Here is a 12657-nt window from a genome sequence, read left to right as displayed (position 1 = left end):
ATTATTAGGACGTACCATTTTGGACACAAAATTGACGTTTCACTGACGTCTATTTGGGGTCACTATCAGGACGTACTTTCTTTGTCACAAAATTGACGTTTCACTGACGTCTATTTGGGGTCACTATCAGGACGTACTTTCTTTGTCACAAAATTGACGTTTTACTGACGTCTATATGGGGTCACTATCAGGACGTACCTTTTTAGTCACAAATTTGACGTTTTACTGACGTCTATTTGGGATCACTATCAGGACGTACCTTTTTAGTCACAAATTTGACGTTTTACTGACGTCTATTTGGGGACACTATCAGGACGTACTTTCTTTGTTTTAAAATTGACGTTTATTTGGGGTCACTATGAGGACATACCAGCTTAGTCACAAAATGGACGCTTCATTGACGTCTATTTGGGGTCACTATAAGGACGTACCTTTTTAGTCACAAAATTGCCGTTCTACTGACGTCTGTATGGGGTCACTATCAGGACGTACCTTCTTAAGTCATTAAATTGACGTGTCACTGACGTCTAATTGGGGTTGTAATATAATGGTAATTGGGGAATCTTTTGTAAAAACAAAAGACTTGGCAACACTGCCGTGTTGAAACAGCGATTTCAGCGCCGCTACGCCCCGCCGCAGCGGCGTCACAACAACGTTATTAATTTTCGAACAACGGGTCAAAGTCGTGCAGGCCTACCGCGAAAAACGAAATTCGCAAATTGAGGGCATCTTTCTCTTTTACTCTCACTAAGACGTCATTAGAGTGACAGAGAAAAATGCCCGCAATTAACGAACGTCGATTTTCGCGGCTATTGCCCTGTTTCACTAAACGTGATTCTTAATATTAGCGTAGTAACTTCTTATAGAAATTTACATCTATTTGGGGTCTCTGTTAGTAGGACGTACCATTTTAGTCACAAAATTGACGTTCTATTGACGTCTATTTGGGGTTACTATCAAGACGTATGTAACCGACAAAATAACGCGTTTCGTTTCTTGATACCAATTTGTCAATCTTGTATTGTAAAATATTTATAAAGTAAAAAAAACATTTCCGTTTGTTTCGGTAACTCTAAAGTTGTTATACAGTATTTTTTTTTATAGATTTTATAATTAATAACACCAAAACAAGCTTAAAATTGTTATTTTTAGAAACATCAGAAGTTGGAACGGAACGAAATTCTGACATTTTGATTGAAGTGTCATGTGTCATGTATCGTTTCCCTCCTTTTCCGTTTGCCCGGTCTGTTGTGTTGTATCGCGTCCGTGGGTGCTGTGCAATTCGAGACTCTTAAAGGTATATCTTAGTTTTATCACATGATAAACACATACTCAGTGATGAGTACATACTCAGTGATACAATTCAGTGATCAAGACGGCGGATCAATATCCATTGTAAAGAATCAGTGGATTACGCCAAGGCGTCGGGAGGTATTTTGGCCACCCGTCAAGGGATCTAAAGCTTTTGAAAAGGTGTTGGCGGATACCAAAACACCGGATGAGAATTGGAAACGATACTTCATCCAAAGAGTTTTTGTGAGACTGGTACGTATATATTTATTTTAAGAACCACGTGGATTTTGCTATTGGTAAGTCACGTACTTAGAGGAATGGTATCTGGATGCAATATTTCTTGATTTACCGAGAGCTTACTAATGTTGGTGGAAGTTTCCGTTTTCTGTGATAGTTCAGTTTTTCGAAGATAAAATATGTAGAGTCATTGCGTTAATTTCCGTACAGATTATCAATTAATGTAATTGATTTTTAATTTTCTATTTGCGACATATAATTTTATGTAAATAGATTGATATATTGTTTTGACATTAATGATTGCAATAGGTACGTACAAATTTGTGCAGCAAAGTACGTTTATATTCAAATTTCGTCAAGTGGACGAAAACTAGTGCCGGACAAAAACCAACACACCTACATATAGGTAGTATTCTTGTTGGTATATTGAGTAAAAATGTTACGTTACTGTAGGTAATGTCATTGTCACAGCAGTGTTATGGATTTATTCGGATTTGTTATAGTATCTTGTAAGTTTACATATTCAGCAGTAATCTTAATTACAAACAGTATAGCAATACTTTAGTGAAGTTCCGGGTAAAACTTATTACCAGGTAAAAAAAATATTTTCGATTAGTTTAGCGATACACAGACAAAGAGACAGAAAGATAGAGTTGCTTTCACACTTATAATATTAATATGGATGGACAGCTTATGGTCATTTTCATAAACCTATTGCTGAGACAAGTAGCAGCATTTTTGGGATAATTTTACCTTGCATTGTGTCTGTATTAACATAACTTCTGTAGTGTCCAGGTAAATGGATAATTGACTGTGCTACTAACCACTTACTACCCTGTTCCTACTCCATCCTACATATTTACCAATAACCTTGTTTTAATTGACTGAGGGATGCATTATGTTGTGTTCATTTATTATTTTTGCATGTTGTGTGTATTTTTTATTTTATTTGCATGTAAAGACGATATAGATAAAGCCAAAAGAAAACTGAAACTGGTCGAGGAGACATCAGACTTACAGACTGAAGCAGAAGAAGAACCAAATTTTAAGCGGAAAAGAAATAACAGATATATTTCCACAAGCGATGAAGATGACGGTCACATAACGCCACCACCAATTAAGAAAAAAATCTTGAACAAAACAGCTGCTGCTGCTTACTATAGAGGTAAGTTGAGGTTATAGCCAACGGGCCATTATTATTTATGAATTAAGTCCCGCCACATTGAACAATTATGATGCTGTAGATACTTGTTGCATGTGTCAGAATAGTAAGAGTAGCATTTTTTTCTAAGGTTTATATTGTCAATATTCAGTTTAGCAACTTCATAGGTGTGCAAAGTGTCAGAATTTACTTCATAACCGCCATTTTATGTTGCTGCTTTCTCATAATCAAACAACTTTCAGCCAGTTTATTTAATGTATTTTTGTCCCATGGTTCTCATGCAAATATAATATATGATATATCAGGTGCTTCCTATAACATTAGAAAATAATTAAACCATATTATTGTAACTCCTCAAACTGATCAACATTTGTTCAGCAACTTTAAAAAATTATGAAATCTTCAGATTTTCTCTTTTTCATACAAATTAAATATTATTTTCAATGTATCTGTTATCACAGTTCTAAGTATGGGGAACCCCCAAAATTTATTGTTTTTTTTTCTATTTTTGTGTAAACATCTTAATGCGGTTCATAGAATACATCTACTTATCAAGTTTGAACAGTATAGCTCTTATAGTTTCGGAAAAAAGTGGCTGTGACATAATCGGACACACAGACGGACATGACGAATCTATAAAGGTTCCGTATTTTGCCATTTGGCTACGGAACCCTAAAAATGAAATTTTTGACAAAAACTTATTTTGGTCAATATATAGCTAGCTGCTTACTGCTTACTCTGTTATATCCATTAAGTGTTTCTTCTAGTCAAATTTATCTTTTTGTTAGAACACTGTTTTGGCATGGAGAGACAGATGGAAGGTTTTTCCTTTTCTGGTATGGACCCTTTAATATCAAGAGTAAATAGATATATTTTGTGTAGTTTTTTTTTTTATATAGAAGTATGATATTACAAAGAACTCTCAAAAATAATATGTTATGGTTTGTACAGATACCCGTCAGGCTCAGCCAAACATTACCCGAGATTCCCGGGAAGCCCCTTCAACACCAGAAAGTAAGTAAATCATAATTAATACATACCTAATAGAATATTATTCTTACCAGTAAGCCTAGCACATGATTGGCGCGAGAGTATGTCGCCGCTAGATAGACTACCCATCTTATTCTAACTGTATTAATTACAAAGGGACGGGTAGTTTATTTCGCGGCGACATAACCACAGGTGATTTATTTTTTAGGGTGTCGTACCAAAAAGGTACAAAAGGAACCCTTATGGTGCAACTCTGTCCATCCGTCCGTCCGTCCGTCTGTCTGTCTGTTTGTCACATCGCTATCGATTTGGAATATTATAGTCATCAATAATGCTAACCCAAACACATTGAAAGTGTTATTTTTCTATTTTATTTTTATTAAATATGAAAAATGCCCCATATGAAGAGAGGACAAATTTTCAAATTACTAGGTCTAGTGGGGTATCGTTTCAAAGATCTTAAATGTACATTTCAAAAAAAAATTTTGATTAATTTTTTCATAGTGAAAAATAATCAATAATGAAGGGAAATGTAAAACAAATTGTCACCTGAGCCGAAGGCGAGGGTGGCAAACACGCGGGATGGAATGTCCTACGTTTCCTCCCGTGGTGCGCATACTATTTTTCTGCTCGACGGAGGCGGAAAGCGGCAACTTCGTTTAGCGCAGCGGGAGCAAAGTTGACGCTTTCCGCCCAGAGGGCAGAAAAAATATAATCATGCCTATATCTTGAAAACTTTTTTGTGACTATCAAAAAACCTTTCTAAATTTAATTTGCAATTTAACCTCCTTTGCTGGTGTTAATTATACTTGAAATTCGTATGAGATTACACAAAAAACACCTTTTTTTTCAAATAAAACAAAAAAAATTGAAATCGGTTCGAATGATAAAGAAAAAAAACAACATATGTACACAGGTCCCGCAAATTAGTTAGCGAATTTGCTGATAGATGACGCTGTACACAATTATACTTAGTATACTTCTGGTCATTAAGTCTTTTGTATTTTTACATGAGATAATTGAAAGTTTGTACGGAACCCTCGGTGCGCGAGTTAAACGAACTCTCACTTGACCGGTTTTTTTTATTCTGGACTGGGTAAGTCGGTCTAAGCGTGCATTGTATTATTAATACTCATAGAAAATAAATATAATACATATTATGTTAATGTTTTTTGCCAACAGAAACCCTCTCATTGCTGAATGTAGTTGACGGGCTTCCTGTCTTGACAAACAGTGTCCTGCAAGGTAAGATATCAATGTTTAACCATCTGCGGTGGTTTGATTTTCATGATCATGTATGTGTAATATGTGTGTGGTGTTCATTCCTATGTTCATTTCTACAGAGTAAACAGCTATAGCTGGTTTGATATTGCACGCCGTTGTATGGGAACCTTGCACTTTGTGACTATGCGCTGAAACTTGGCATCGTTGATTCTTAGCTGGTTCAAAAGTCTGCCCTGTCTGTCTACTTGGGGTTGCACGAAGGTCAATAACAACTGGGAACCTACATGGATGGACTTGCCTGTTGCTGCAGAAGCATGTCCCTCCCGGTCTGGATCTACCAGCTAAGAATCGACTGTACCAAGTTTCAGCGCATAGTCACAAAGTGCAGGGTTTTTGTGCACTATCAAACCAGCTACTAGGACGATTTTTAGAAATGACGTATATTCATCTTTATTTCTTGATAGGTAGGTACCGGAAAAGTTTTGTATTGTTAATATTTTTGACTTGTCAGATTTAACAGAAGACGGCGAGGGGCGGCTAACTCCGGTTTCACGCATACGTAGCCCTTGGTCGCGAAAAGAACAACCACCGAATCTCGGCAGCCAGCAACGCCATCGTGCGGTCAAGGATTAAAAGGTAGGTAAAGGTACAAGTTGAAACACAACTACGCGTCGCTGATCTCGACTTCATGTCGCCGCGTCACTGACTGGTTTCTATGTATTTCTATGAAATAGCATTCGAACGCGGCTACACGAAGCCAGCGACATGAAGTCGAGCTCAGCGACGCATCGCTGCGACGCGTATAATGATGTATATCCATCATTGGCGTCAAAAAGGTTAAGACACGCTTGTTGTTCACGGCTGGTAGAACGTTAATACTTTGCCGCTATATTATTTATACATACATACATACATACATTCGGTATCTTAACTGCGACCCATCACTAATACATTATTACATTAACATAACTGTCTTTCAGGTTTGCAAGATACAGTGGTGTCACTACTGACCCACATAAAGGCCCAGAATGATATAATCATCTCGATTTTGCGAGAAAAACATACAAGATTTTGGATTTAAAACCAGAGTTCAAATTTCCCATCAAAACTTCGGAGGAGTTGGAAATTGTGGAAAAATTATTAACGTCACAAGAAAACCATGCTAACGTGGTAAGTTTTAAGTTTGTTAATGCGATAGTAATATCGAAACTACAAGCGTACCGGATAGGTATAATAACCGGCATAGCCTCGTAACGTCGTAAGTAGCCGGGTCCACACAGAGCGAGCATACGCGCGAGGATATTGCCTCGTGCTTATGGTCGCTGTGTGGACCCGGCTAGTCCCGTGTTTTTAGGAAGCAGGAGTCATAACTGCCGAATCTACTATTTATGAAGTACAAACTAGTACGTTTTTTAATTTAATACCCAAGTTTTAATACCTATGTGTTTCTTAGCGAGTGTCAGGATGACAGGACCATATATTTATAACGAATGTTACTCCAAGTTTTAGTACCTTTTTAGGGTTCCTTACCATAAAAGTACTAAAGGAACCCTTATGGTGCCACTCTGTCCGTCCGTCCGTCTGTCACATTGATAAATATCTCGAGAACTACTTAAGCTATCGATTTGAAATTTGGAATTGTCATGAAGAACGCTAACCCTAACACTTTGAAAGTATTATTCTTTAAATTTATTTTTATTAATTGTGGAAAATGCCCAATAAGAAGAATAATTATGAAAGGTACAAATTAGGTACTAAATCTTTGTCAAAAGTTGGATTCTATCGATATAACCCCTACAACTAGGGGGAACTGGACTTGGTCCTATCAACCTGACGTCAGAATGGCTGACCACTTTATTTTCAATATTTAGAGATTTTAAGTTAAGTACAAATTTTTCGATGTCAGGTACCAAATAGTACAAAAAATTGACACTCAACGAATTGTACACAGACAAAATGGTTTTTATACGATTTCAGAGAAATACCAACCCGTTATTTTATGATCTGCCAGTATAGTTAAGTTTGTGAATGTTTTTGTAATAAGAAATATTTACAGGTAGCCTACTTCAAGAGCCTTGGTGGACAGGGCGTTAATAATAAAGTATCTAGAGTTATGAAAGTTGCATTGTCTGACTCTATGGCAAGCAAGTACAACTTTTACGGTAAAAGATCAGACAAGAAGCCATTTGCAGAACTACGTCTCCGGGCGTGTGCAAAACCATTCGATGTAGAAGGAACCCACCATCAATTACAATGTCACTACCAGCAAGCTTGTTGTGGATCAGACTCTGGTGAAAACAAATTCGGATTTTAGAAGAAATTCAAAGTGGCGGCCGTGTTTACAATCTTTGACTACGAATTCATATAAGGGTATCTTTCGGATCCTCAGATGTAATTTGTTATCGTGACTAGATCAAATTTTCCGTCGGACGTACGGTTTTTGAACTACAAGAAAAAAACTTAAAAATAGCAAAAAAAGTTCCACAACTTCTGGAATGGAGCAAACTCGGATTACACAAATTTAGGATCAAATAAAGGTATTAAGACGATTTGACTGGCCTCTTAAAATACTTAAAAAGTACCTTGTTAATATGTAGTTTATATGTTATTATTAAACTACTAGTTCCTTGATGTACATTTGGGGTTTTTTATTTTTCTTGCCCCCGTTCAGCATCGCGTCGCATGCAATTGACAAATAGTCGTCATTGGGAAGTAACGGTTGCTTAATGATAATGAGTTTAGTTAATGAATTGGCAAAATATTTCGTATGTGCAATATATCAATTGAATCTTCAATAAACGAATGATAACTGGCTTAAATTGAAGTCCCATTGACGTCTATTGTATTTGCCAATTGAACGTCATTTTGTCGTTAATAGGACTTCTTTTGAAGACGTCGTAGTATCTTGCATACATCACAGCAGGGTAATAACGTAATACTGCGTACGTACGTTAGGACGATCCAAATGTCATTCATTGTGTAGAAAAATTACATTTGGATCGCCTCAACGTACATACGAAATTTTACGTAATTGCCCTACAGGAGACGTCTATATTACGTTACTAAAAGACGTCCTACTAACGACGTTAAAAGACGTCCATATTACGTTATATACTATTGAACGTCCTACCAACGACGTTGGAAGACGTCTAAATTACGTTACTAAAAGACGTCCTACTAACGACGTTAAAAGACGTCCATATTACGTTACTATTGAACGTCCTACCAACGACGTTGGAAGACGTCCATATTACGTTACTATTGGACGTCCTACCAACGACGTTGGTAGACGTCCATATTACGTTACTATTAGACGTCCAATACGACGTCGTTAGAGACGTCGTGAGGCTATGACATATGTTCGTCATTTCGAACGTCTGTACGACGAAAGTAGCGACGTCATTAACGTCTGAAATGACCGTGAATGGACGTCGTGACGACGAAAAATTGCTACCTGGGTTCGTAATTGCGGGATCTCATTTCTTACACTATTTCACTCGTTTTTCTTCTGGGCTAGATTTTAATTTCTTCAATGTTTATCGAAATACATTAAATGAGGAATATTTTTTTCACGTAGGCTATTTTGACGACAAAATTGAACAATAGTATATTACAAAGTTAATAAGGGAAGAAACAAAATACCAGAGGCCAAGCTAACAACCACACTTATACGAACATACTTTTACAGACAGCGGTCGCTGCAACGTTGTTTGCAATGCAAGGATCCAGGTACAGCCGATTCATCAGCTCATTAATTTCGTTTAATGTCTATTTTCATACTTTAGGTTCCTCTTTGGACTACATCGGAAGTTGGAACTCAACCATTACGATGGTAAGGAAAGGTACAAGCATGTTTTTAGACCAGAACTTCTTTCCATGTAAGAAACCCGTCATGGTAAAAATTATGACATATTTGATGGTATTAACAGGGAAGTATAGCTTTGCGATTCTAACGAAATAAAGGTACTTTTTCTATGAAATTCCATTTCAAGGGTAAATGTTTTCCACTAAATAACCACCGAGTTTCTTGCCGGTCGATATTGGGATACCCTCCTCCAATTGAGGGGGGATTTAAATCTTCTCGGGTCAGAGGTGTAGGGTTAGAGCCGGTGTAGTTTTATTTGACGTTCATAAGCGCATTGTAATATGCCTACTTGAATAATTAACTATCTTTATCTTTATCTTCAAATCTTAACAAATCACTTTGATTTTGATGTCGATCGCTTCAGCATAATATATGACAGGTTTATAGGTATCGCTTTAAAAAAACTTTTTTTTGCAAATTTTGTTAAAAAGAGGAAAATCTATTAATCTAGTTTTTCTTTGTGTCAATAACATACTGAAAAATCTTGGAGAATGGATTAGAAGTGGAAAACGTTTTCTCTTTTTGTATGCACGAGTAGGTACTTGCTATATTCCCTCTTAAATAGCTTTTAACTTTTTGCCTGTTGCCCCGTTAAGTCTAGAACTCTGATGTTCATTATTGCAAATAAAATACTACTACAATATTCATCGAAAGCTTAAAAATAGCCCACTTCAGGATTTTATATATTTTATACTTCTTTTATTAGTAACTATTCTAGGAAAATAATTGCAAACTTCGAGTCTATTTTTTCATTATTAGTGGCAATGCATTTTAAGTCTAATGTCTACACATGCTACCTAGTATTATATAATGTCAATAAGAATTCTGTCCCTAGCCATCATTTTAGTATTTTTTTCTACAATATAATAAATGTTATGCCCCATAATTTCCAACTTCATACAAATAACTATCGTATTTTCTTAATCCTGTTTGGGCAACTTCGATTAACAATAAATCCTATAAACAAGCAGTCAATTCGAAAGAGAACTATCCAAAACCTGAAATAAAATGGTTCAATGGATTTTTTTTACCTGGCTTTAGACGGAAGGTAATTGAAACAAGGTAGGATAAAACAATAGAACCGAACAAAGTTAATATGAGGGCGGTACTAAATTTCAAAACTTCTGCAGTAGGAACAACCTAACAATTGTACCATTTTCATTAAATAATGTGCCTTAATATATCGAGTGTAAGATTGAAAATTGCGAGAGGTGAAGTTGTATACAAGGTGTCATTCTGTGTTTCACGGAATTCAAGTCACCCTACAATGTTGATAAGGGTCGCAGTTCCTTAGGCGGCGGTGTCCTATCGCGCTTTACGCCCACTTAAGTCTACGGGTTAAGTGACGAGAACATTACGGTAGTGCGTTATGCAGTACTCAAGTACTACAATGCAATGTATCAATTACAATGTACTTAATCAGTGTGTGGTCGTGACCTCACCTTATTTACAGTTTAACCACAAAATTATAACGATTATAGAGCGTGTTAATAAACATGCTGTCACTTGATTATAGCGAAACAGAGACATTACTCCTAAGAATTGTTTAACATTAACTTTATTAATTATATAAAATGAACTAGACTAAAATATTAGTATAAAACCGAAGTTATAAATAATGAAACAAAATATAAATAGTCTGATACGGAAATTTGCATGTTTCAACTTAGGTATAAACCAGTACCCCTAGTGTAAATATTTTCGACAGCGAAACGTGACGTACGCGTTTGCGTTAAGTGTCATTTTGTATGAGATTTTTGACTTTCCAAAACGTCCCGCTTAGCGCGCTGTTCAAAAACCCATACAAAATGAGACTTAACGCTAACGCGTACGTCACGTTTCGCTATCGACTAAAATTACACTAGGGGTACTGAATGTCATATTTAATATATAAAAATATATTTTAGTTTTTCGTTGACTTGCATGAAATTTATATGTACTTCTGGTCTCTCGCGATACAGGCCTAGCCTAGTGCGGGGACTCCTGGAAACTCTGTTGTCAATCTAGTTATGCACCAACTCTTAAAAACAACCGCTGTATACTTTTTCTTTGTCCTTTCTTGTGCAATAAACATATTTTACAGTACATATGGTGCTACTTTACCGCACTAGTGCGCAAATTAGCATATTACGTTACTGTGTCAAACATTTAAAGAGCCATATGTACTGTAAAACGTTGTACGATACATGTGCGAATAGATAATTCGCAACTCGTGTCGATTTAAAACACTCCCTTCGGTCCTGTTTTAATTTATCGCCACTCGTTTCGAATTTCCTATTTTTCGCACTTGTATCGTAATGTACTATTTTATCTTTTTTTATCTTTATCTCATACTGAGAACATTGTCGCGAACGTATTGCGAACCAGCTAATATTTGCCAACGTCATGGAGTAGATGTCCCTAGTAGTCACTTTTAAGTTAAGTAACCGCTTCTAGGTTATTGGGATTTTTTGACGGAAGTTGAGAGGGTAGATGAGAACGACAGTAGGAAAAAGGAGGTTGTGTGCGAACAAATCTACGCGGCAGTGATACTTGCTTTTAGATCAAGTCAAGAACGTTCTTATGGTGTCATTAGAATAATGATGTGTCTCTGGTATATTGTGACCAACGTTATCAGTACTCAGAGTGAACAGTGATCCAGTGAGGCTAATATGAACTTAAGGTAAACTTTGTGTGAGGAATGGGGTCGCTATAAGGGGAGGTTTGGAGGCGACAATTAAGCTCAAGAAATCAGGTGGATAATCATGTGATACTCATGTTATATGTAGGTAATAAAGTCGGACACCAGCACAACTCATATCGTCATCTCACTAACATCCAGGCCTCGTATAGGTATGTAGTACATTTACATATCGCTTTCCAGTATCCGTAAAAGTATTAGCTCATTCGATAGGTTAATAAGTATGGTGAGCTTGATGACAAACATGTCGAAAATTAAAAAACATAAATTAAGTAACTAATTAATAATTTTAATTAAACGTCATACCAACAATTGGTAGGTCTCGGTTGGCTCGTTTGTACAGGTACCTAAATTAAAAGCCCGTGTTTTCCAAAAACAACATTTCAGAATTTAATGCGGCGGTAACATCATTGATTTAACTTTAAATAATCGTTACAATATTCTTTAGAATACATATGGTGCTACTTTCCCGCATGCGTGCGGGAATTAGCACTTTCCGTCGAAACTTTAAAGAGCCATATGTACTGTAAAAGGGTTACGGTCTAGCTGAGGTAGGGAATGTAAACGCTCCAGTTAGATGATGATGATAATATATTTTTTTCTTCAAACAACACAATACAACTATCGAGTCACTCCGATGCTTGCCATTTCCAGAATGAAATCGCCTGCAGATCTTTATTGCTTCAGCAGGGCGAAAGTTCTGAATTTAAATAATCGTTGCCAGTTATCTATCTCGAGACTGTGAAGGTTTCCAACCTTCACAGTACTGTAAAACGTACTGTACTGTACAAGTGCGAATAGGCAATTCGCAACTGGTGTCGATTTAAAACACCACTCGTTGCGAATTTCATATTTTCTGCACTTGCATCAGAAATAACTATGTCGGTATAGTGTTTAAGTCACCAGACTTGTCGAGTGGCCTAGGATACCTAATTTTTTTATTCTTATTATGTTTTTTTTTTTGCGTTTGCGTTTTATGTTTGTTTAATTAGAGTTAGTAGTCGTTCATGTATGATGATGCTATTATAAAATCTCTTTTTCATTAATAAGCAAACAGCGACAATGCTCCTTATACCTAATTCAAATTCCGTTGAAACTAAAATCGGGCTAGCCGGGATATTATTTTAAAATCGGAGATAAAAGCAGCAATCGATCGTCTTAAGCCAAACAAAGCCCCAGGATCAGATGGCATAACCTCCGAGATAC

General features: G+C 36.5%; 1 protein-coding gene across 2 annotated transcripts; it reads left to right on the top strand.

Moving 5' to 3' along the window:
- The first annotated feature begins 2105 nt into the window (after positions 1-2105).
- LOC133516304 (uncharacterized) lies at positions 2106-7541 on the top strand. Of its 2 annotated transcripts, XM_061849156.1 has the most exons (4): positions 2107-2695; positions 3644-3706; positions 4865-4927; positions 6963-7541. In XM_061849156.1, the coding sequence occupies exons 1-4, from the start codon at positions 2422-2424 to the stop codon at positions 6998-7000; spliced, it is 438 nt and encodes a 145-aa protein (XP_061705140.1). In that variant the 5' UTR covers positions 2107-2421; the 3' UTR covers positions 7001-7541. The 2 variants fall into 2 exon arrangements, with proteins under 2 accessions (XP_061705141.1, XP_061705140.1); XM_061849157.1 differs by lacking the exons at positions 4865-4927; positions 6963-7541 and adding an exon at positions 5887-5988 and having other exon boundaries at positions 2106-2695.
- Positions 7542-12657: the final 5116 nt, after the last annotated feature.

The sequence above is a fragment of the Cydia pomonella genome, chromosome 3 (assembly GCF_033807575.1).
Source record: "Cydia pomonella isolate Wapato2018A chromosome 3, ilCydPomo1, whole genome shotgun sequence".
Taxonomy (NCBI): domain Eukaryota; kingdom Metazoa; phylum Arthropoda; class Insecta; order Lepidoptera; family Tortricidae; genus Cydia; species Cydia pomonella.
Note: the sequence above shows the minus strand (reverse complement) of the source record. Positions and strands in the feature narration are given on the sequence as shown.

Excerpts from the sequence above, each read along its gene's own strand:
- LOC133516304 (XM_061849156.1), top strand. The coding sequence starts at position 2,422 with ATGCATTATGTTGTGTTCATTTATTATTTTTGCATGTTGTGTGTATTT. Across the intron at positions 3,707-4,864 it reads AGCCCCTTCAACACCAGAAA|AAACCCTCTCATTGCTGAAT; the intron begins GTAAGTAAATCA and ends TTTTGCCAACAG. Across the intron at positions 4,928-6,962 it reads GACAAACAGTGTCCTGCAAG|GTAGCCTACTTCAAGAGCCT; the intron begins GTAAGATATCAA and ends AAATATTTACAG.